This window comes from Nannospalax galili, unplaced genomic scaffold, assembly GCF_000622305.1.
Source record: "Nannospalax galili isolate Female #2095 unplaced genomic scaffold, S.galili_v1.0 scaffold406, whole genome shotgun sequence".
In the NCBI taxonomy this organism is placed as follows: Eukaryota; Metazoa; Chordata; class Mammalia; order Rodentia; family Spalacidae; genus Nannospalax; species Nannospalax galili.
Genome location: NW_008357033.1, coordinates 8,490,903 through 8,514,563, shown reverse-complemented (window position 1 = coordinate 8,514,563; position 23,661 = coordinate 8,490,903). Strand labels below are relative to the sequence as shown.

The window sequence follows — 23,661 nt, the reverse complement described above, 5'->3', positions numbered from 1 at the left end:
GTTTAAAACAAGAAAAGTCAAAATGAGGATATCTGGAAAGGAGGCAACAGGTGAACACTAAAACCGCATGCAAATAATGTGGGGGAGTGTAGAGAATGCTAAATGAGGGGAAGCCCCAAGGTCTGAAGTAGATGAGCATGTGTTTTCTGTTGTTTAGCAGGTGGAAATCTGCTGCACACGGGTGGGGAGAAGCCAGAGAAGAGTTTCACTCATCCAACTGAAAGATGATTTGGACAGGATCTGTAGCTATAAAAATAAAAAGAATGAGGACAGATTTGAGTAGTTCCAAGGTTAAACTGGACTTGCTGATGAACTGGAAGAAAAGGCGGAGGGTGTTTTAACAGGTGGGTGAGGGAATTGTTTACTGAGATGGGAAAACTGCAGAAAGGCTGTTTAAGGGGTCTACAGAGTTCTGCTTCGCTCGGGACCAAGTTAGGAGGCGTATCCCATATCCGGAGCGTGGAGTTACACCGGATAAGAATCCGGAACTCTGGAGTGAGATTTGGCACACTACATCACTACATCACTTTGCCCCGCTTCTTCCGTTTCCCCAGGATACAAGGTAACTGAAGCCTTTCCCCACTCCGCCCTCCACACCTGCCAGGAGTCGGGGTGGATCCACTCAGCCGCTCGGGGCACCGAGCATCCGGGCGAGGAGAAAACGGCCCGGGACGCGCAGAGGATGCCTGCTGCAGACGCCGCTCCGCCCCGCCGCCCGCCGCCCGCCCACGCCACCGGCCGCATCGCCGGCACACACACTCGGCCGGGTTCTCACCCGCCTCGCTCTCCGCAGGCCGGGCCGCGCTCTGGTCCTCAGCGTCCTGACCCTTCGGCTTCCGTCCCCGCCGCCTCCTGCCCGCGGCGCGCTTCCGAACCATGCCGCCCAGCTGTCCTCCAGCTTCTCACGCCAGGTCGCAGAAAGCCGCGGTCCTCGGGTCCGCCCTGAGGCGGGCCAAGTCTTGGCCACGCCCCGCTTGTGTGTAGAGCCACGCCCCCAGAGAAGCTCCGCCCCCATGTACGCTACAGGAGATATGCAGGGACAAAATTAATTTAGGGCTACTTCCGGTGTGTCACAGCCTCACGTTTCCGGGTGCGAAAGCGGTCTCCTATTCTCGCGATAGGTGGGAAAGGGCGCAGGGTTTGAAACATGGCGGACGACGTGGATCAGGTAAGCGTTTTGAGGCACTCATTGAGGAAGCGCTTCCACTCTTCCGCCGGGCTGGTGCTCTCCACGCCCCCGGAGAAGCGGCCTGCCTCTTCTTTCTGGGTCACCACGGCCTTCCGTAGCCGTGCCGGCCCGGATGGTCCTCCAGTCCCAGAGAGGTCCTTCGGGAGCCCGTCTTACACTTTATCACGCTCATCATCTCCCTTTATCTGTAGAATGAAAACTGTTGTACCTACCCGCCTCTCGGAGCTAGCTGTCAGAATCCCTCCAGAAAACCTGATATAGTAGTGGACAACAGCTTACTGTGCGCCTAAGCACCAGGTACATCTGCAGTGACTCACTTGGAGTGCACCGTACGGGAGATCAGATAAAAAGGGTAATTTATGTGAGAGAAACTGCGGCGCGTATGAAGAAAGCAAGCAAAAACCTGGTATCAGGACAACAGAAGGACCTACAGGCGCCCTCTTCCCACTTTCTTAGATAATAGCTCGATTTCCCTGGCCACCTACGTGAACGGCTTGCACTCACCACACAGACACACACACACACACACACACACGACTACCGCTATGTTTCTCTTCATAGCATATTATTTTAAATATGTGCTGCTTTTTTAATATGTATCTCTCACAACTAGTGCGGGGACTTGGGTGTTACAATCGGGTGCTTGATTGTCTTCTTAACAAGAGCCTGTCGGACTTCCGTGGGAGGAGAAAGGCACCAACTGAAGTCAGGGGGGGTTGTTTCCTGCCATCTGGCCTCTTAAATCAATGCAGCCTGCAATCTTCAGTCACCTTCCACTGGCTTCAAGTATTCACTGAAGGAGTTCTTAGTGAATGCTCTTGTCAGCTCTTGATGGCTGGAACCATCCCTTCCTTGTGGGTAACCAGAAGTCATACCCTGACCTCTGAAACCTGCTTCCAACAGTTCTTGAATAGTAATAATGACTTAAATCATCCTTAAATCTTGAAGCAAATAAGAGATTGTATTAAAAATAAGAGTAAGAGCTAGATGCGGGGCTGAGATAGCTCAGCAGGTAAACCGTGCTTACAGTGCAAGCCTGACAACCTGAATTCAATACTGGTATCCCACGGAGGAAGGAAAGAACTGACTCCCTTTTGAAAACTGTCCTCTGGGCAGGATGTGATGGGCACACCTTTAATCACAGCACTGGGGAGACAGAGGCATGTGGATCTCTGTAAGTTCAAGGCCAGCCTTGTCTACACAGTGAAATCCAGACCAGCTGGAGCTACAGGGAGACTAAAAAAAAAAAAAAAAAAAAAAAAAAAAAAAAAAAGAAAATTATCCCCTGACCTCCATGTGCTCACCATAGGACATACATATACATATGTGCACAGACACAATATTAAATAAAATTTAAGTTTTTTAAAAAAAATATGGATGTGGTTCACACCTATAATCCCAACATTTAGCTGGATGAGACAGGAGGATTGCTGCTAGTTTAAGGCTAGCCTGGACAAAGTATCTTTTAAAGATAATGATGAGAACCATGTATAAATATTTCCTGTTCACTAGAAATAGATCACTTAGTCATCACAACAACTGAGGGAAGGGCATAGTTTCCCCAGTGTACAAATGAGGAATCTGAAACAAGAGGTACATGAATTTAGCCCAGTTGAGAAGAGCCAGGTCAGAGCCTGGAGTTGAGCCCCGGCTGCCTAACGCCAGGTCAGTGTTATTAACCCCTGTATACTGCCTGCTAGACCAGTTAGCACCCTATACTCAGTCTGCCCTGTGCTGGCTTCAAAGTCTTCCCTTAAATCTTAACTGCTGCTTATTTTATGTGGTAGGTATTCATAAGTGTTTTTTAAATGATGTTAAAGATAAAGCTAAGTTCCCTAAGTTACTCCCTGAAATTGGGTGTAACACTTTGGATTTTGAGGAAGCAAAGTACAGTCATGGTTACTTTGCTATTTAATTCCTTCTTACATAAATATGTCTTGGCCCACATTTATATAGCAGGATTACATGGGCAGCATTGTTCTAAACCTTCATGTGTGTTATTTAAGCCTGATGACAATATTAGGTAGACACTGTTGCTTTCTGCATTTGACCAATTAGAGAGGTTAAGTAGCTTGTCCTTGGTTTTACTACATAGCACAGTGATTCAAACAGGGTGCTCTGGGATTCCTTCCTAAGCCTACTTCTTTTATCAGCAACAGACTACCAATACAGTAGAGGAGCCCCTGGATCTCATCAGGCTCAGCCTGGATGAGCGAATTTATGTGAAGATGAGAAACGACCGAGAGCTTCGAGGCAGATTACATGTAAGTTTGTTAAATGACCTTGAAATAGATGTACCCCTACCATCCTTACCACCTTTGAAATTTAAAAGCTGCAATGTAGACTATTTTGAGTTATGGACAAGAGTTAGAAAGTCACTTGAATGAGCCAAATACAGCTGTCCTTTAGTGATGTTTTTAATATTTTTCCCTTAACAGTAATGTTATTATAGAACATTTTTGTTTTCCCTTCTGCATATTTATAAATAAACTTATTTATCCTTTGTATTTGTTTCAGACAGGGTTTTGCCATGTAGCTCAGGCTGGCTTCAAACTCAAGCTCTCCTAACTCTACCTCCTTAGAGCTGGGACTATAGACATGTACCACCATGCCTGGCCCTGTTCTTCATTCTTAAAGGTTATTTGGCAGGGGAGCTAGTTGTTATTCTTTATTTATTGACATGTAAATGCATGTTTTGTTATGAAGAAATAAAACAGCAGACTAGAGATACAGTTCACTGGTAGAGTGCTGTCTTAACATGAGGCAAGGCTCAGGGTTTAACGCCTAGCACTACTAAAATGTTAAACAGCAAAAAAATACATAAAATTAAAAGGTAAAGCCCATGTTCTTTATTGATCACTGTTCAAAGTTGAGAAGAGGCTGGTCCCCTACTTGTGCTTCTGCCTCAGTCTCCCAAGTAGCTGGGATTATAGGCATATACACCACCCTGGCTTACTACTTTGATTATCTTTTAAAGCTAAACTGATGAAAAAATAGCTAACATTTACTGAGTATTGGTTACATGCTGGGTGCTATTCTTCTGAGTGTTCAAATATGATGTTTTGTTAAATCTTTGTACAACCCTGTGAGTGTAGCTGCAACTAATTATCCCCTCCTTGCAGTTGAGGAACCTCAGGCTTAGAAACACCGTTCTGTGTAGAGGTGACAGAGCCAGTACGGGGAACTAGGCAGTCCCACTCTGACCTGTCTCAGGAACTGTGATTGTTCCTGCCATGAAACCTGAAGATAAAGAACCCTGAGTCAGGAAGGCAATAAGGACCGAGGGAGACTGTAGTCATGATCTACAGTCAGCCTTGAGGGAAGAGGAACTTTGGGAAATAGCAATGTCATCTTTGAGTAGAAAGCTGGAATGGAGCTTCATTATATGGATCTGTGGTACATGGAAGGACACCCCATGCCAGACCTGTCACCTTAACGTGGAGGCTTCCTCAGTTCTTGCTTCTGCACTAAGCGATCCAGCTTTCTATTTGTTTTCTGCTCACCAGCTGAACATTTGCTTATTTGTGTAGCTGCTGAGCAATTCCCCACATGGCAATTTTTCATCTTGATATGAGCGGACGAACCATTTAGCACTTTGTTAGAAGTATGTGTAAGTGGGTTCTGAACAGGCCCCAGGGACTTTGCCTTTTAGTAAAATTAATGAACTTTGGAGATCACACAATGAACTTTGGAGATCACACAATGCTGTGGTTGTAATCCTTCCTAACTGAGTCCTCAGGTGACAAAACACATTATAAGTTCTGGGAGCTGATAAATGGGCAAAGTAGAAGCTGAGGAGATGGCTCAGTAAGTAAAGTGCTTGCCCTACAAGTGTGAGGACCAGAGTTCAGATCCCCAGAACCCATGTAATGCCAAGTAGGTATGGTGGCTCACCCGTAACCCCAGCCTCAGGAGGCAAAGTCAGCAAGCTGGCTAGCTAGACAAAGAAGAAAGCTCTGGGCTCAAGTGAGAGACCATGCCTCAATATGTAAGGTGGAGAGCAAGTGAGGAAGACACCTGATGTCAACCTCTAACCTCTGCATACACGCAGACACACATATGTACACACCACATACACATACACATGCCAGAAAAAGTGGGCCAGGGATTCACTTCTATGAGGTCAAATGGCAGTCCTTGTTTGAGAACTACAGTCCATTCTCTCAGCAGACAACAGGATGTTACGCAACCTACTGTCCCTTTGTCATCATGCCATTACAGTTGGAATTCAAGTCCAAGTGAAGAGTTTGCTGTTTCTCATAATAAAATGTTATGAATGACAAAGCTGCCTTGGGTAACAAGTAGAATGGATACTTTTTAAGTAACAGGTTATTTTGAGCACATTCACTTTTGGTCTTAAACAATATTTTGCTTTTATTATTATTATTTTAATATTATTTTTATTTTATATGTATGAGTGTTATGCCTGCATGTAGGTAAGTACACCCGGGTCATGCAGTGCCCGTGGAGGAAGAGGCTGTTGGATCCCCTGGAACTGGAGTTATGGACAGTTGTTAGTTGCCATGTGGGTGCTGGGATTCGAACCCAGGTCTTCTGCAAGAACAGCCAGTGTTCTTAACTGCTGAGCCATCTCTCCAGCCCCAACAATGTTAATGCTTTTATCAAGTCAGTTCGGTTGTCTTTGTTGCTGGGAGTGACCTGTGGAAGCATGATAGACTAGCATAGCAGGATTATTTTTTATTTGCGTGTAGAAGTTTGTATATAAGTATTGAATGTGTTACTTACAGTCAATCCATTTGCATATTTTAAGTCCTGTTCATGGTTTCTCAAATCTCATCCTCTCACTTCAGGCTTATGACCAGCATTTAAATATGATCCTGGGAGATGTAGAAGAAACTGTGACTACGATTGAGATCGATGAAGAAACATATGAAGAGATATACAAAGTGAGTCATAAAGTTCTGTCCATCACTCTGAAAATGTCAGTTATCCACATACAACAGCTTAACATGTATTGTGGAAAACCTGTCATGTTTTGGCACCTACTATAGGCTTTATTGATAGAGTGTAGCAGTCAAACAGGGTTTTGGGGTCACACATAACCTGTTTCCAGTGTTCACTTGGTTACTTCCTATCTGGACTCCTCTGGACAAGAAGGGCTGAGTCAGGAGGATTGCACATTGGAGGCCAGTGCAGGCTATATACTGAGCTCCACACCAGCCTGGGCTAAAAAGCAAGACCCTGCCTCAAAGACAAAAAGAGAATCTTTGACTCTGTTACACCATAGTGATTGAAAAATATAGACTTAATTTTCAGGGCTACCTAAGTTCTAATCTTGATTCCTTGTTTTACCTGATAATGGAGCCAAGTTAGCTAACCTGCCTGAAACTCAGATTTTTTTCTCTGTACTGATGGGCTCTAAGAACCTGCTTCATGTGCTTGCTATGCAGGATTCATTGGAAGGTTACATAAAAAGCCTAATGAATGTTCACAGGTTAGTCTCTGTCCTGCCCTCCCCGTCTCTCTTGACTCTGCTCTGTGAGCATTTGGCTTTTTTTTTTTTTTCCTCCCTCCTTTGGTGGATAAAAAGAGGTGTTTTGTGGACTTTTTAACATTTCTCAGGGTTTTCAACATGAAAGCAATTATAATGTTCCAATTTTAAAGTGTGTTTTAGTTTCTTGCATTTTAGCATCTCTGAAATCTGGTTGCTTCTTAGAGCTGAGATAAGAAAAACTAGTGTCAATTTAATTGGCAGCATTTTCCCTTTTTAGTTCAAAGATCACAAATGGTATCTTAAATGGGGTGAAATGTGGAATATTACAATTGTACCTTTCACTTTTTTCATGTGGCATTAATATAGGAGCTTCAGACTTCAGGGCCTGGGATGGGGCTTAGTAGTGGAATGTTTGCCTAGTGTGCGTGAGGCCCTGAGAGCAATCTGCAATACTACAAAAAAAACCTAATCGTAGAGGTCATAAACATCTTAGTGCCCTTATCTTGAATTGTGCTTGTGACAGAAAAACTCATTAGTTGTGATGTCCATCTTAAATTGGGGAGACACCACTGCTCGCTCCAGGTGTGCAATGACTGACAGTGGTGTCCACCCATCCCCCCTAGCTTACTCAGAGCAGAGGTCCTCCCAAAACTGAAGGTATTGTGTGTCTACATGTGTATATCTTCTGGGGGAAGAGCCCATCAGTCTTCACAAATGTAGTCACAGACCTCCATGTAGATGGGGGCTTCGAAAATGGTTTTTGCTTGTGACCCCTTTTTACCCTAGAAACTTATGCAACCTCAGGTGTAAAGATACATTTACTGATAGTAAATCATTTTTGTGTATGAGTGTTTGGCCTGGACATATGTAAATGTACACATGCACTACCCATGGAGTCCAGAAGAGAATGTTGAATCTCCTGGAACTGGAGTTACAGTTGTTAGCCTTTATGTAGGTGCTGGGAATACAGACCTGGGTCCTTTGCAAGAGCAGCAAATGCTCTTAACTACTGAGCCATCTCTCCAGCCCCAACTGATAACAAATACATCTTAAATTTCTTTCGAAACAGTTCTTTGGTATATATAATTTTACCAATTAATATATTTGCGTACTAATAAGATGGATGTACCTGCTTATTTTTGCATGAAGAGGGAAATCTACCTAAGTGCTAGGCACTGGGATGTAGAACATCCTCAAATATCTGAGAGTTGTCACTATTTTGATTTTATGGCTCTCAGTACTAAGAACACTTTTGCATAAATACATAGTACAAAAGGCAGAAATATGTTTAGGGTCATTTCAGAAATTTGAAATGCTGTTCTAATCCCAAGTCAAGATTCATTAAATGATACTTTTTTTTAATGAAGCTCAGGTTAGCAACTCAACTTTAAATTTTTTTGGTTTATTTATTTTTATTTTATATGTTTAAGTGTCTTGTCTGCATATAAATGTATCATATACATGTAGTGCCTATGGAGTCCAGAAGAGGGCATTGGATTCCCTGGAACTGAAGTTAAGGATGGTTGTTAGCCATCATGTGGGTACTAGGAACCGAACCCAGTCCTCTGCAAAAGCAGCAAGTGTTCTTAACCACTGAGCCATCTCTTCAGCCCCAGCTTTTTTTTCTTTTTTGGTCTTTTTGAGACAGAGTCTCCCTGTAGCCCCTCAAACTCACTATGTAGACCACGGTGGCCTTGAACTCACAGAGATCTACCTGCCTCTGCCTCCCGAGTGCTGGGATTAAAGGTATACACTACCACGTCCAGCCCAACTCAGCTTTTAAACAGCAAGCTTTAAAATTAAACATTCCAACACAGTATAATCCAAGATGAATAACTGATATGTATAAGCTGAGGAATGATGGTCGGAAAATATGACTTTTTTTGTCTATAATTAAACCACTGTGTTTCTAACAGCAGAAAGTGTTGTTATGTGCAGGGAAAACACTACAGTTGATAACATGTACTAGTCTCAAGTCAGAGGCCAGGTGCTTCAGGCCACATTTGAGGCATTGCATGGTTCAACAGCAGGCGTACACAGTACAAACTGTACACGTTATGTTCAGAACCAAGGCTGCAGTGGTCACATGAGGAGGCATGGGTGAGCCCTGCCAGAAGCACCCTGGGTTCCTTATACATTTGTATTGAATTAATTTTTTGTCATTTCATGTTCATAAAGCTTGTACTGTTGAAAAACTTTTTACTACCTCCTCATTTAGTTATTCGACTCATTAAGACTCCCCCTCCCCCCAATTTAAGAAGCTTTGACGAAGACTACCAGCTGCTGCCTTCCAAGCTGCTGAGCTGTCTGCACAAGGTGGGCTGTGGATACATGACAGGCTAAGTGCATGTGGCCTCCCGCTTCCAGAGCTACAGCTGTAGAAAAAGAAGCAAACCTAGTTTGGTAATTGCGGTGTTTTCTGCCTTGCTGTGATTTATTGGGTAAAATGTTAAAGATGAAATCACTGAATGAAAGTGGCACATGCCTGGAAACTGGGGCAAGAGGATCACAAGTTTGAGACCAGCTGGGTCCCACAGTTCCAGGCCAGCCTGAACTACAAAGTAGTGAGACCCTGTCTCAAACCCCAGAACAAGGGAAAGAAAAAACAGACTTCTCTGGAAAGTGCAGTGCTGTTCTTCCTGGGCAGAAGGCCTGTCTTACAAGCAGCCTCATTTTGTTGGCTTTCTTTTTTCTTCTACATTTTATTTTGTGTGTATGTGTGTGCTTGTGTGTGACGGTGTTGGGGGTCAGTGCTCTCATTCCTTACTATACCATGTGGTTCCCGGGGTGGAACTCAAGTCATCAGGCTGGGAAGCAAGCACCTTTCCAGCTGAGCCATCTCGCTAGCCCCCATCATCTTGTAGGCTTTTTCATGAATACAGTAGTTTCTTACTGTAGAGTGTCAGTGTGTGCTAACTATGGCCATAGACAGGACAGACTATGATAGTGTGGGGAGTAGCTACAGTCTGTTTGCTGACAGCATGGAGAACCCTGCCTTGCTGTCATCATTGTCAAGATAGGAAACCAAACTCAGGATCTCACTGTGGCCCGTTGTGTGCCTCGCCTTCTCTCTCTTTCTCTATTGACATAAATAGTGAGCATGAACATTCCTAAAACAGGAGGGGAACCAGGGACCATAGATACTCTCTTCTTACAGCTTACATAATTAACTCCTGAGTGACTGGCTTGACCACTGCAGTGTTCGCTAATGGGAAGACAGGAAGTAATAGGCCCTGCTCTTTTGGCTTCACTCCTCTGCAGTTGGAGGATCATGTTTCTTGATTGCTAAAGTTGTGTTATTCAGCTCCAGCCCACTTTTTCAGCCGTCCATCATGTTTACCACCTTCCTTTACCAAACAGCTGGGTGTGACTCACCACCAGATTCTTTTACTGATGCTGTGCCCTTTGTAGCAGGGCTATCTTGCCCCTTGGCCTGCAGCCCTAGTCCTCACCTTACCGACTTGCTGGAAGCTGAGAAGACCGCATCTCTCAGACCATCCTCAGACTCATGCTGACTTTTGGCTTCAGCAAGCAAGCTTGCATGGAAAGGCCACACCATTACTATGGTTATTGCTTCAGGGCTGAGTTTCTAGAATTGAAAAGGTTTTGCTAGTCTTTGTTCATTACAGCTTTGCCCACTTCTAGCGTTGTGAGTGCTGCTGCTGCTTGTCTCTCCTTATAGCAGCAGTTCGCCCTGTGCATTCCTGCTGAATGCTCAGGTAAACCATAGCACCTAGTAACATTTGGCTTTTTTCTGCCTCTCAAGAGTCTATAGGTTTGGGAGGGCTTTGGACTACTCCCAAGTTTTCTCTAGTATTTTGCCAAGGAGTAATGGAGACTCTCATATGTGTGTGTTTGCCGACTGCTCAGAGCCTGACCACTAAGCTCAAGTCTCAAGGCTTGTAGCACATAGAAGCAGGTGCGGTGGCTAGGCATAGTGGAGGCTGAGTCCTTGCCCATGGGATAGTCCTCAGTGGTTTGGGGTCAACACAGTGGCTTTCTTTAACATAGTAAGTTGGAGTGCAGGCCTCTACCCTGCCATCCCCTGAGCTTGCAGTGTTTCAGGGTCCATCCAGTGGTAAAAGAACGACTGACTACACATTGGCACTCATTCAAGTGCACAGATCACTCTTGGTGAGAGCCACAGCTCAGGTGCCATGCTAGCCAAGGGTATGGCTCAGTGGTTGAGCACTTAGAATGCTCAGGGCCCTGAGTTCAGTTCCCAGCACTGAAAAAGCAAAAAACAAGGGGCTGGGCAGGGTGGTGCACGCCTTTAATCCCAGTAGTCCGGAGGCAGAGGCAGGTGGATCTCTGTGAGTTCCAGGCCAGCCTGGTCTACATAGTGAGTTCCAGGCCAGCTGGGGCTACAGTGAGACCATCTCAAAAAGATCAAACAAATAACACAAAAACAAAATCAAGCATAGTGGCACACTCCTGTAATCCCAGCATTTGGACTAGAGAGATGACTCAGTGGCTAAGAGCACTTGCTCCTCTTTCAGAGTACTCGAGCTTGGTTCCCAACACACATTTTAGGCAGTTCACAACTGCCTGTACTCCAGCACCAAGGGATCTACATCAACTTGTGGCCTCCTTGGCCACCTGCTCCCATGTGACATGTATACACACAGACATACACAAACACACACACACACATAATAAAAATAAATCCTAAAATATTTTAAGTAGTCCCAGCACTGGAGAAACTGAGGTGTGAAGACTGGAAATTCTAGACCAACCTGGGCTACATAGCAAGACTCTATCTCCAAAGAGTAACAAAAAACTCTCTACCTGTGGCCAGATCTGGTTGCAAAGGCGCTATGAAGTAGTCTAGCTGTATACCCAGGAAGACGAGGACATGGGGTTTGAATGAGTAACCCCAGGCTCTACTGCAGTGTCATAGTCCAGGGAAAGCAAGGGCAAGCAGAGTGCCGCCTCATGCTGCAGAGCTCCGTGAGTGATGTTTAATCTAGCTGTTTTGTGATGAATTCATGTGTTTCGTTTTCACTTTTGTTCTCTTTCAGTCAACAAAACGGAATATCCCCATGCTCTTTGTCCGGGGAGATGGTGTTGTTCTGGTTGCCCCTCCGCTGAGAGTTGGCTGAGACAAAGAATTGAGCTTGTATAGGAAATTGGAGACGTACAGTTGCCTCTTCAAATCTACAAAGAGAGAAGCCTGCACACATTTTGATAGTAAGAATTGATCTAAGGATTCTTCCACCCTGAAAAAATTCATTTTGCAAGTAACTCACAACTTCTTAAGCTAAATGTCATTTTCAGTTTTCTTCAGCCCTCCAGTAAATGTAACCCCATGGTGCCCTTCTTCAGGAATCAGTTTGCCCCGTTGTTCTTGCAGTTAGTTTCTGATGGTTTTTCTTTAAATTAAATTTGATGTTCCCTTTTTTATTTTGTTTTAATGTGTCTCCTGTGAATTCTTCAAGCATGTCTGGCTTTCACTTTGTCCACGTGTGTAGTATGTCTCCTATGTTTAAAGCACCAAGTTGTGTGTGAAGAAGGAGAGTTTTGTTAGTTTGCTCCCCGCCCTCATCATTGGGAGGGGGCATTTGACAGCAGGCAGTGCCTGTCTAGGGAACCCTGGGAGCTCAGGGCTAAGCACCCCAGTGAGAACTAGGCTGGAGGGGAGGCAATGGTGATGGGAAATGTTCACATTTTTGTAGGACACAAAGCACAGTTCTGCTCCCAGTGCTTTGCTGTTTCATGACTCTAAAGAAACAGTTTACCAATCTTGAATCACAGACCATCAGTGACAAGAAGTCTAAACAGTCTGAGCAGGAAGTGGCTAAACACACAGCTATTTTAATTCTAGCTTCAGCCAGCAGCACTTGAGGCAGCACGTACAGGACAGGGCTTAGAACCCAACACTCCACTACATAGTTAACACCATTCTAAAATGCAGAAAATTGTGCTGGGATGTTATCTTGGCGATAAAATGCATGTCCAGCATATTAGGGCCTGGGGTTCTGACCCCAACAACACAAAAAGAAAAGTATAGACAGTTTGCACTGTGGAAGATTGTCTATAAACATGCCCGGTATGTTTGCTAATCCGTCGTCAAGTACAGCATGTTCACATATGCTCTGAGCAAACGTCATGTTAGAGGTTTTGTTTTTATTTTTGTACCTGTCCCTGCAAGTTAGTAGAGAAAAACAAGTGTGGGTGAGCCAGTGAAGGTTTGATGTTAGATGAGTAGGCAGGACAGACCCCTCCCTTCACTCTGGCCACCCCCACACTGTACCCATTCTTTAGCTGTGCTGGGAGCCAACCTGTTTTATAACAGTCTGTTCCCTGGAAAACACAAATCCTAAGTGGCCATTTCTTAGGATCCTCCTTTCTGAGTAACAACTTGACCAAGTGGTAACAACAGTAGCCATAACTCATTGAACAGCATGCCTCCGGCAAAGCCACTTTGTATGCATATTCATTCATATGTGGGGGTCCTCGCTAGTCCTACAGTCTTAAAAGAAGCAAATCAGAAAGCTTAAGTCACAGCTAGTACTGGTATGTGGCAGCAGGATGTGACCCTGCCAGGCTCTCATGTGAGTATGTGGTATGGGTAGTTGGCAGAGGTCAGAGCTCTGGGTAATGAACTGGCTCCCAGTGTCCACCATAGCTAGCTGCGGTTATATCTTGCCACCTGGCCCCTACTCTGCCTCATTCAAGTCTGTATTGTGTGTCTTTTTAGACATTTCTGATGCTCGGGTTTGATGCCTGGTTACTTCTTCAGCTGTCCTTAAACATCCTCTTTTTCTCTTGAAATTGATAGATTACACTAGAACTTTTGACTGTGGAGACTTACTTTATACAGGTTTCTAAACCTAAGAACACTAAAATTTGATGCACCTCTTACTCAACTGCAACACAGACATCCCCTCATCTTGGTGCTGAGACAAAAGATGAAAGCAATAAAGATTATAGAATAACCCTCTGTTACAGAGTCGAGAGACCTGAGGCAGCTTGAAATTTGTAAGCCCCTTTAGATCTGGCACTTAGTCCTCGCCAGGGACAGCTCTAGCAGAGACCTGCCACAGGCTTCATCGCAATGCTTCCTCTACAGGTCTTCGGGGGTACTGTCCAGGCTGTGTGGCAGAGGGCCCCTGGCAGCCATGCCTTGGACTTCTGAGGCCAGGAGTGCTCAGCTGGATGGCCTGTGCTCATTGTTACTGGTGCCTCTTGGCTTCTATAATGTGTCTGTCACAGAATATGAAATGTCCCCCACAGGCTCATGTATTTGAATACCTGGTCCCCAGCTGGTGATGCTCTTTATTTGGGAGGCTGTAGCATCCTTAGGGTATAGTTGGGGGTTTTGCAGGGGGTAATGTTCTGTAGTCCAGCCCTGCTTCCTGTCCTCTCTGCTTCCTGATCACCCATGCAGCTTCATGCTCCTCTGTACAGCTAACCTGCTGCCACCACTATGCCTTCCCTACCATGATGGGTGTATCCTCAAACCATGAGCCTAAATGAATCCTGTAAACTGCTGCTTCTTGTCAAACGTGGTCACAGCAAGAGAAAAGTAACTGATACAGTGTCACTCAGCTCAGGGAAGACTTAGTAGCAGATGTCACACCTGGATCTGGATTGGTCATTTCATGAAAGAGACCATCAGGAATTGTCCTTGCCTCCCACAAAGACAGTGTGGTGAGCCATCTTGAAGTGAAATGTGCCCCACTTGAAACTTACGTAACTTGGTATGCCAAGTTAATCTGAAATCATTATAAATGGAACATTTCAAGTGCCAAATTTTGAATTTTCTGCCCAGATGAAAGTTACCATCCCTCAAGAGAAAACAAACGAACTGGTTCCCACAACCTTTAATGTCCTCTCACTCTCAGAAGATCTGAGCTGTTTGCTTACATTGCTCTCAGCTGCTGCGGGAGAGGAGCATTAGCTCCTGTGAAAGCTGCCAGCTGTGAGCAGAGCTCACCTGTGCTGAACGTGGAACATACTGAAAACTCCAGGAGCAATCCTGGCTAGAGTAGGAAGCACAGGGATTTCTGTTGTTTAAAGACTTTTTTCTAGTTCCCTGTCTAGAACTTGTAATGATAATTACTCTTGCCTTTACTTCTTCCCATCTCCTATTCATGATTCAAGGACTTTCTTAGAGACAAGAGTTATGCAATTTGGGAGTCTTTTTAGAAAGACCCACTGAAGGGGTACGCCTCACCCTTCACCCTGCATCCCTGTTCAGCCTGGAAGAAGCCAGAGGGTCTGCGTCCCTATTCCCTATTGGCGATTTGGGTAACCTCTTCAGAGGATGGTGTGATAAGAACAGGACGTAGGAATTGGCTAGGCAGTTAGGGTAAAAAGACCCCAAAGAAATGTAGCCCGTTTCTTGGCTAAAAGTCAAAATGTCCTTGGGCCTGTTAGCAACATACTCTGTTCCAAAGGCCAAAAATGTCAAAAGTATTTGGGAGCTTGTATCTAATCCTTAAAAGCTATTAGGGTTACCTCTTCAGAAAGGGGAATGTTGAAGGGGAAGGAGTGGGCATGGATTAGATCAAAACACCTTATATGCATGTATGAAATTTTCAAAGTTTTTGTAAATTTTTTTAAAGACAATAAAAAGTTGATTATATACATATTGTATTTCAGAGAATATTGATAAAGTTAATGACAGTTTTATGGCTTTCATAAAGAATACACACAATCTTTACCATAATTTTTCTGTGGTCATATCTTTGGGAGTAAAGTTCAATTTAGTGTTAAACTAAAGAAAAGTTTGCAAGTGGCTAAAATAAAAATATTCTATTGCTGGAAAAAAAAAAAAAAAGAAAGAAAAGAAAAAAGCACAGGTGTTCCTGTCACTCAGCTCTGCTGTCTCCGTGGATCTCTGCTTGGACAAGGCCTCCCTCTGACAAATCCAGACTTCCCTGTACCCATCCTTGGGCCTGAGCAGGATGCTACATCTCAGCTATTGGAGTGGATCTCATAGGAATCCCCCAGGAAGGGGCCCTGGGAGCTGGGGGGCGGGAGAAAATGCATGACATGTAGGGATGACAACTGGCTCTGAGTTCTTGAAGAATAACTGGGGCATTAGTAGTAGCAGATTTCTTGGAGCACAGCGATATCGAGTGATTGCTGTGGAACCTCAGAGGCTCTGGAGCAGACTAAGGGGGACTCGAGGTGAACAGTGCTCAGGCTTCCATGACTGGACTGGGCCTGACTGCAGCAGGAGAACTCCAGGAAGGACTCCAGTCTTGCACTTGGGGTGGGGGTGCTAGGCTGGGAGTAGGTATTGGGTTCTTCAGAGCTTCTGGGGAGAGCAGAATACTTGAATGAATAGTTGAACATTGAACCCCACCAGATAAATGACTGTTCACAGTCCCTGACACAGGGCCTGCCTCCATCAATGCTGAGTGAGGGAAGATTAAATGACACCAGGGCCACAGTGCTTTGTGACCCACATTGCAGGCAGAAGGGGCAAATGGCCATTCGAAAGAAGGCGAGCTGTGTACAGTCTTCCAATACCGAGGTCCTCTCCAATGCCCAGCAAGGTTTCCCTCCCATTCACCCTTCAACCATGTTCCTGCTACCATGTGTTGAGGCTACAAGCTGGCGCCAGCTTTGAATGCCTAACTAGGCATCAGCTTACATGGAAAACACCAAGAAACTAAAAGTTTTCAATCCCTGCCAGTCCCGTTGCTCAATTCTAATAGAGCAGAGCATGTCCGTTCTTATTTCCTTGGCTGCTGCTTAAGTTTCATGGGTGTGGAAACAGCATGCCCCACTGCGGTTTCTGATATTGATTACCCCAGAGGAATTTTTTTCTTAATGTTCTTCCCACCCACCTACGGTGCCATGGTGATCCAGGCTGAGGTGTTGACAGGAGCCCCCCAATTGCCCTTAGTGGGTTGGGAAACCTCCCGTGGAGGATCTTGCAGTGTCACGGAGTCAGATAACCTAGCTTCAAATTGCGGCTGTGCCACGTGCCAGCCAAGCAGATGGAGTGCCCTGAGGGTGGATGTGAGGATAAGAAAGCAGCGAGTGAGCAGCCCAGGACAGCGCTGGAATTTTACTGGCACATCCTCCCCAGGTTAGAAGTCACAGGGGTGGAAGCAGCGCTGAAGCCGTGCAGTGGGCTGTCACACATCCATCTGGCTTAGTCCAGCTGCCCCTGCTCTGTCTCCCTGAGTAGTTTTCAGGAGAGTAATTTTGGCTTTGAGATGATTTGATTCATTCAAGTGAAATTATTTCATAAGGACTGAGGAGATGTTCAGTTGAAGTGCTTGCCACATGAGCATGAGGCTCCAAGAGCTCAGATCCCAGCACCCATGTGAAAAGACAGGCAGGTGACACACTATAAACCTAGCACTGGAACAATCCCTGGCGCTTGCTGATCAGCTAGTCCTGCTGAATGGGTGAGCTCCAGGTTCAGTGACAGACCCTGTCTCAAAAAATAAGGTGAAAGGTGGTAAAGGAAAACACCTACTGTCAACCTCTGGAGTGTCAACCACTTGCACATGCATAAACACACAGAAAAGAGAAAAACTTAGGTCTACCACATAACAGGATTTGTCAGTAGAGGACCACATAAGATATAACCCCGCTTTTTCTTTGTTCAGAGACTGGGTCTCACTATGTAGCCCTCGCTGGCCTAGAACTTGGCTATGTAGACCTGGCTGGCCTCAAATTCACAAAGATCTGCCTGCTTCTGCCTCCCAAGTGCTGAGATTGAAGACTTGTGCCATTGCACCTGGCCTTCTAGTGTTTTGAACTACACAGTACATCACTATTGTCCTAGTGCCCAATAGCAACCAGACTTTTTATGCCTGTCTAGCTTTTAAGTTCCTCAGGATCAATCAAATGCACACCACACATACCAACACCAGGGGGCGCTGTCTTCTTTGCTATTCATCCTCAACTTCCCTTGGTTCATAGTCAACAATATTGGGCTGCAAACTGTGCCATTTATTTCCTTAAATTCAAACAGTATGTGTAACTCCAGCCATATTCTACCCACTGTTTCCAGAGGCACAGGACAGAAAACATTGCATGCACCGCAGGGGCCAGGAGACAGCTGCCAGGTAAAATGTCTTACCAATGCCCACCTCCTAAGATGCTGAACCAAGACGGTCCACAGAACACAGTCTAGGCACGATTATTCCTGTTGGCACATGGGGCCTGTGCATGTGGTCAGATGGTGGTTGAGCAGAGCTTTGACAGGGCACAGTATCAGATTCGGTGGGAGCCCACAGAGGCCAGAAGAGGGCATTGGATCCCCTTGGAACTGGAGTTACAGGTAGTGCTAGGAATGGAACTCTGATCCTCTGAAAGACTAGTAAGCACTCTTTACCACTGAGCCATTTGTTTCAGCCCAAGTTTAGAGCTTTTGAAAAGCTCTTAATCTCAGTATCTGAGGGCTAACATTTGTCAATTACAAGGTAAGGATACAGACTAGGAGTCAAGAAACCTTGATTTGAAACTAGCTGACTTCTAGACTCAGCAGTTCCAGTACTCAGATTTCTCCTCTGTAAGATGGGGGCTACAGCAGTGTCCACCCCAGGAAGCAGGATGGATGATTCCACAAAGGATCTAGAGCAGGGCCTGGCACAGGTACGAACTCAGAATATCTTTGTCCTCTTCACTGAGCAACAGCTCTGCACAATATGCTCCCTGCCTCCTTACTGCCTTTTGGCCTCTGGGTGGTCCACAGTGTGAGAAAGCTCATGAATATTTATTTGTCTTCATAATAAGGATCCAAGTTGTTCTTAATGAGCTCTCAGTTTCTATCTTGCTGAATCCACAACAGCCTTGTTAATACATTTTTGTTAATTCTTTTTTGTACTGGGGCTAGAACCCAGGGCCTTACCCAGGCTAGCCAAGTGCTCTGCCACAGAGCTGCATCCTCAACCCTTGTTGATATCTTCTGTACATGCCATTATGACTTCCCAGGCTAAGGAATGCTGGAAACTAGGCTGGACCAAAGCTAGCTGTTGTGAGGGTTTGGGAATCAGACGAATGGTGCCGGGGCTTCTTTGCAGGGCTCTCTGCCTGGTCTTGGTTCTTAGCAATGGTTTTCTCAGCTCAGCTGTAGGGCATATGAGAGAAACGAGCTTGGTGAGCAAGGTCATCCAACAGCATCACGAGACGATGACATCACTGTCAGCTCCTGCCCGGCAAAACTCAGAGCTTGAATAACCAAAGGAAAGGGCAGGTCATCCTCATGGCAGGGTGACAGCTGGTGCCAGGTCTCTGTCAGATATCTAGGCCTGAGAGTGTTGCTGAAAGTTACCCAGGAGCCATACCTGCATTGGCTCAGCCTGCACTAGGCAACCTCGCTGTCCTCACAAGCTCAGAGCAGCCAAGTCTCACCAACAGGGATTTTTTTTCGCCCCCATTTCCTAGAAGAAAGGTTAGCAACAGCCAGAATCAAAATAGAATGTGAATCGTGTCACAGGAGTCATGTCCAATCTAAGCACTCATTGTGCAATGCCCTGTGGGGGACAGGGCCCTAAGCTAAACTTCCAAGTTATCACTGTTAAAACTGACATTGCAGAAGGTCTCAATCCAGTCATCCAGTTCTCTCTCTCTCTCTCTCTCTCTCTCTCTCTCTCAGCTTCTGATATTTCTGCAGTGCAGAATCATGTCTGGAGCCTAGAGTTCCTGCTTTGTAGGTGAGGCAAACAGAACCTCGCTTGGGAACTGTTCTGTTAAAAAGCAGACGGTGGTCTCCAACTTTATCCCTTTCCCAACTTCAGAATTTTGTTCACTGTTGTTTAATACCCGGCTTAAATGTCTGTGTCTGTGTATGTGTCTGTGTATGTGTGTGTCACCGTGTGTTTGTAAGCACATGTGGAGGCCAGAATTCAACATCAGGTGTTTTTCTCAATCACTCTCCACCTTACTTTTTAGCATAGGGTCTCTCACTGGACCTGGAGAGCTCCGATTCAGCAAGACTAGCTGGCCCCTGAGCTCCAGAGATTCGCTTGCTTCCAAGAATTACAGACACGTGCCACCATACCCAGATTTTGGGTTCTGTTTGTTTTTGTTTTGTATTTTGAGACAGGGTCTCCCTGTAGCTCCAGCTGGCCTGGAACTTGCTATGTAAACCTAGTTGGCCTCGATCTCACAGAGATCCATCTGCCTCTGCCTCCCAAGTTCTGAGAGTAAAGGTGTGCACCACCACACCCAGCTGTGCCCAGCTTTTTCCCCATGATTGCTAAGGACCTGAATTCAGGTTGTCATGCCTGTACCACAAGCACTTTACTGACTGAGCCATCTCCCTAACCCCCCTGGCTTAATGTTTGTAGTTATTTTGGGTTTTTGTTATTTTTATTGGGGGTCTCTCCTTTCAGTGGGAGTACTCGAGGTTCTTCATCGGCTCCAGGCTTGGGCCCTGAGAGTTCCTGGGTGTGGTTGGGCATATATAGCATGTTCCAATTTTCTGGGTAGTTGTAGGGTGTGGCCTGGTTGATTGTGGTGGCATACTTGGTGTAGGGACTGTGTGAGGACAGAATGATAGTGAGGCTCTGGTCGGCGATGGACTTGATGTACTGGCTCCTTCACCCTGGCATTCTTGAGGAAGGTGGATGGTCTCCAGGCCGTCCTTGGACTCAGTGGCCTGGATTAATTTTTTAATGCCATTTTCCATAGGGTAGTGAAATAGCCATGATAACTTTCCTGAAGTACTAATAAAAATGACCAAATTGGAGAACTCAAGGCTTGGCAGGCTTGTCTGTTGCAAGCAGAATGACATTATTTCTCTGAAGCTGTAGCTCTGCCTTGGTCTAAGCAACTCATCTTCAAAAGCCCAGTCTCTGCACTCTGACCATTCTTTGAGAACTGTTCAGAATGTGAATAAGGGGCACAATTTGATCAACACACATTTTAATTCCTTTATACTACCAGCATTTTTAAAAAATATTTTTTATATGCATGAGTGTATTGCCTGCATGTGTGTAAGTGCACCCATGTCATGCAATTCCTGAGTAGGTCAGAAGAGGGCGTTGGATTCCCTGAACTGGAGTTGGGATGGTTGTTGCTGCTGTGTGGGTGCTGGGAATCAAACCCGGGTCCTCTGAAAGAGCAACCAGTGCCCTTAACTGCTGAGCCAACTCTCCAGCCCACTATCAACATTTTTTACATTCTATGTAGACTAGGCATTTGAGAAATAAGTGTGAATAAATTATGTTAATTAAAATTTTTTCTTGTAGTTTTAAAAAAGCATATCATGGATAGGGGAGATAGCTTTGTGAATAAGAGACACTCTGCAAGCATGAGGGCCTGATTTAGAATTCCCAGCACCCATGTAAAAAGCCAGGCATGGCTGACTCGCATACCAATAGCCCCAGCATTGGGAGGTGAAAATAGGCAGGTCCCAAGAGCACCCTGGGCAGCCATTTTAGTAGAAATGGTAAGCCTGCCATTCAAAAGACTGTGTCTCAGGACAATAAGGTGGACACAGGTAGAGGAGGACACCCAATCAATGCCTTGCTCTGGCCTCCACGTGCAAGTATATAAGCGCATGTACCTGTATACTCACAGGCATGCACCATACTGCACACACACACACACACACACACACATGCTACATATCACACATACATGCTATACATACCACATATAGTGCACACATCATAGATGGTATACATACATCTCACAACACATGCTACACACCACACATGCTACGCACACACTACACAGCACGTGCAATACATGCTGTACACACTACACATACCATATACAATACATACCACATACAGTACACACCCTATACATGGTACACACACACCACATGCACACACGCACACACACACACTCACACACCCCAAAGCATAAAAGATAAAATGTATCATCTTATCCAGGTAAGGGTACAAATCAATCACATGAAGTATATCCACGCTGCGGTGACTTACTGAAGATATCTTTTATCCACCAAGTCCCTGCCCTGCAACACAGTACTTTATTACTCGGCTGAGGCTTTTTCAAAGGTTTCAGAGATTTGAAAGTCACTCTGAATAAACCCCCTGGGCATTGCTTAAAACAGGAGGAGGATGTAGGGAGGCTGTGGAGTTGTTTCATCCTTCATCACAAGCCACACACCTTAGCAGAGACTGACTGCAATGAAGGCACTCTGGTCACATGGGCCAGCTCACAGCTCACCCCAGGCTCCGCTCTCAACAGAGCAGCATCCAGACTCATCGCTGTCTCCCCACCTCCTACCCACCATCCACCTCATTTAGCTCCTTCAGCCCAAACCACCGGCCTCATTATTCCTCAAAAAGACCAAGCTCATTCCCTCCTAAAGTCCTTTTGTTCACGCCCACCTCTTCCTAAAATGATCTTCAGTTGTGCTAAGCAGCAGAACCACTTGCCAAGTTCATAAAGTCCTTTATGGTCAGAATATCCTACACCAACAATCAGTTTGGGGGACCTTCCAAATTACTATTTTAAAGCAAAATATCCCCCCAGATAATTCAGTGCATAGCCGCATTTAAAAGCCAATGTCCTGGATGAGTGTTTCTCAGAGTGCAGTCCCAGGTGGACAACAGCAGCATCTCCTGGGGATGTGTTAGAAACAGATTCTTCATTGGAGATGTGGCTCAGTGGTGAATACTTACCTAGCATGCACAAGGCCCTGGGCTTGATCTCTAGAACAGCAACGTCAAAATAAGTTCTCGTTTCAAAGTTGCCTGACGAGCAACTTTGGGAGTAGGGCCCAGGATATGCATATCAACAAGACTGTGTGAGTGGTTCTAAGAGCCACTGGCCTCTATCATCAGTGCTCAGGATGCCTTGTGGATTAGGAGTACCAACATGACCCAAAGCTTGTCAGAGTGTCGTGCCATCCCAGCCAGTGAACCTGAACTACTGAATTGGAACCTGCACTTCAGCAGCCCTGTGATTCACACATGTTATGAATCAAGAAACCTCCAGCCCTGTCCCAACACAGAGCAGAGATGGGCCTGTACCGGATCTAATTCGTATGGTATCTTTGCACACTGAAGGGTCCTGACTCACTGGAGAGGAGGACTGAAGCAGAGAAAGAACCAGATGATCCTGAAACATCTTACTGTGTCACAGAGTAAGGAAATGGACCTGGGGAGATGGTTCAGTCAGTAAAGTGCAAGCATCAAGACCTGAGTTCGATCACCAGCACCCATGTAAAAAAACACCAGGCAAGACCACATGTACTTACAATCCCAGTGCTGGGAGATGAAGACAGGTGAATCACTAGGTCTCACTGATCAGTTAGCCTAGCCCATTTGAGGCATTCCAGGCCAGTGAGAGACTGTGTGAAGAACAGATGGGCAGCACTTGAGGAACAACAGCTAGCCTCTGGCCTCTGTACATTCACCACATCTGCACACGTGAACACACGTGCACACAAAACATACAAAACACACAAAAGGAAATGCTTCAAGAATGAGGGTGACATCATGAGACAAGTCAGTTTAAAGAGTTTTTAAAATTTATTTGTATCTGTGTGTATGCACACGTGTGGGGGTGCCCATAAAGGCCAGAAAAGGGTGTTGGATCCCCTGGAACTGGGGTTACAAAGGTTGTGAGTGACCTGACATAGGTGCTGAGAACTGAACTCAGGTCCTCTGGAAGAGCAACAAGCGCTTCTAACCACCAAGCCATCTCTCAAGCTCCAGAAGCCAGTCTAAAGGGCTCTCATTGGCCAAAATTTTTAGAAGACTTATTTTTATTTTATGTCTCTGTGTGTATATGTGCATGTGTGTATGTGTACCATATATACACAGTGCCTGCAGAGGCCGGAAGAGGGATCCCCTGGAGCTGGAATTACAGATGGTCGTAAGTCACTATGTGAATGTAGAGAACTGAACTTGGGTCCCCTGTACAACAGCAAATGCACTTAACTCTGATCCATCCCTCCAGCCCCTCTCATTTGCCTGCTTTGAAATGGATCTGATAGTACTGATATAACCTACTTAATAAAACAGATCTGTGAGTTCATAGTTATATAAAGAAACATGTGCCTATATAAACATGGAGAAAGAAATGCTCCTTCCTGCAGTAGAACACCAACTTCTAGAGT

At 45.4% G+C, this 23,661-nt stretch overlaps 2 protein-coding genes across 3 annotated transcripts in view; one reads left to right on the top strand and one right to left on the bottom strand.

The window, feature by feature from the left end:
* Xpc (XPC complex subunit, DNA damage recognition and repair factor) overlaps window positions 1-961 on the bottom strand; it is a 42,006-nt gene extending 41,045 nt beyond the window's left edge. Inside the window, exon 1 of one of the 2 annotated variants that reach the window (XM_008854939.3) lies at window positions 776-961. In XM_008854939.3, coding sequence (XP_008853161.1) covers window positions 776-878 — 103 coding nt within the window. In that variant the 5' untranslated portion in view covers window positions 879-961. The remainder of the gene's footprint in view (window positions 1-775) is intronic. The other variant, XM_008854940.3, reaches the window with a different exon arrangement.
* Window positions 962-1,046: 85 nt separating this feature from the next.
* Lsm3 (LSM3 homolog, U6 small nuclear RNA and mRNA degradation associated) lies at window positions 1,047-12,058 on the top strand. The gene is made up of 4 exons (XM_008854937.3): window positions 1,047-1,168; window positions 3,343-3,453; window positions 6,001-6,096; window positions 11,666-12,058. Exons 1-4 carry the CDS (start codon window positions 1,148-1,150, stop codon window positions 11,744-11,746), a joined length of 309 nt encoding a protein of 102 aa, XP_008853159.1. The 5' UTR covers window positions 1,047-1,147; the 3' UTR covers window positions 11,747-12,058.
* Window positions 12,059-23,661: the final 11,603 nt, after the last annotated feature.

Bases quoted from the DNA above. Each gene is read 5' to 3' on its own strand.
- Lsm3 (XM_008854937.3), top strand. From the start codon at position 1,148: ATGGCGGACGACGTGGATCAG. The intron at 1,169-3,342 runs GTAAGCGTTTTG...TTCTTTTATCAG, and splicing joins TGGCGGACGACGTGGATCAG to CAACAGACTACCAATACAGT. The intron at 3,454-6,000 runs GTAAGTTTGTTA...CTCTCACTTCAG, and splicing joins AGCTTCGAGGCAGATTACAT to GCTTATGACCAGCATTTAAA.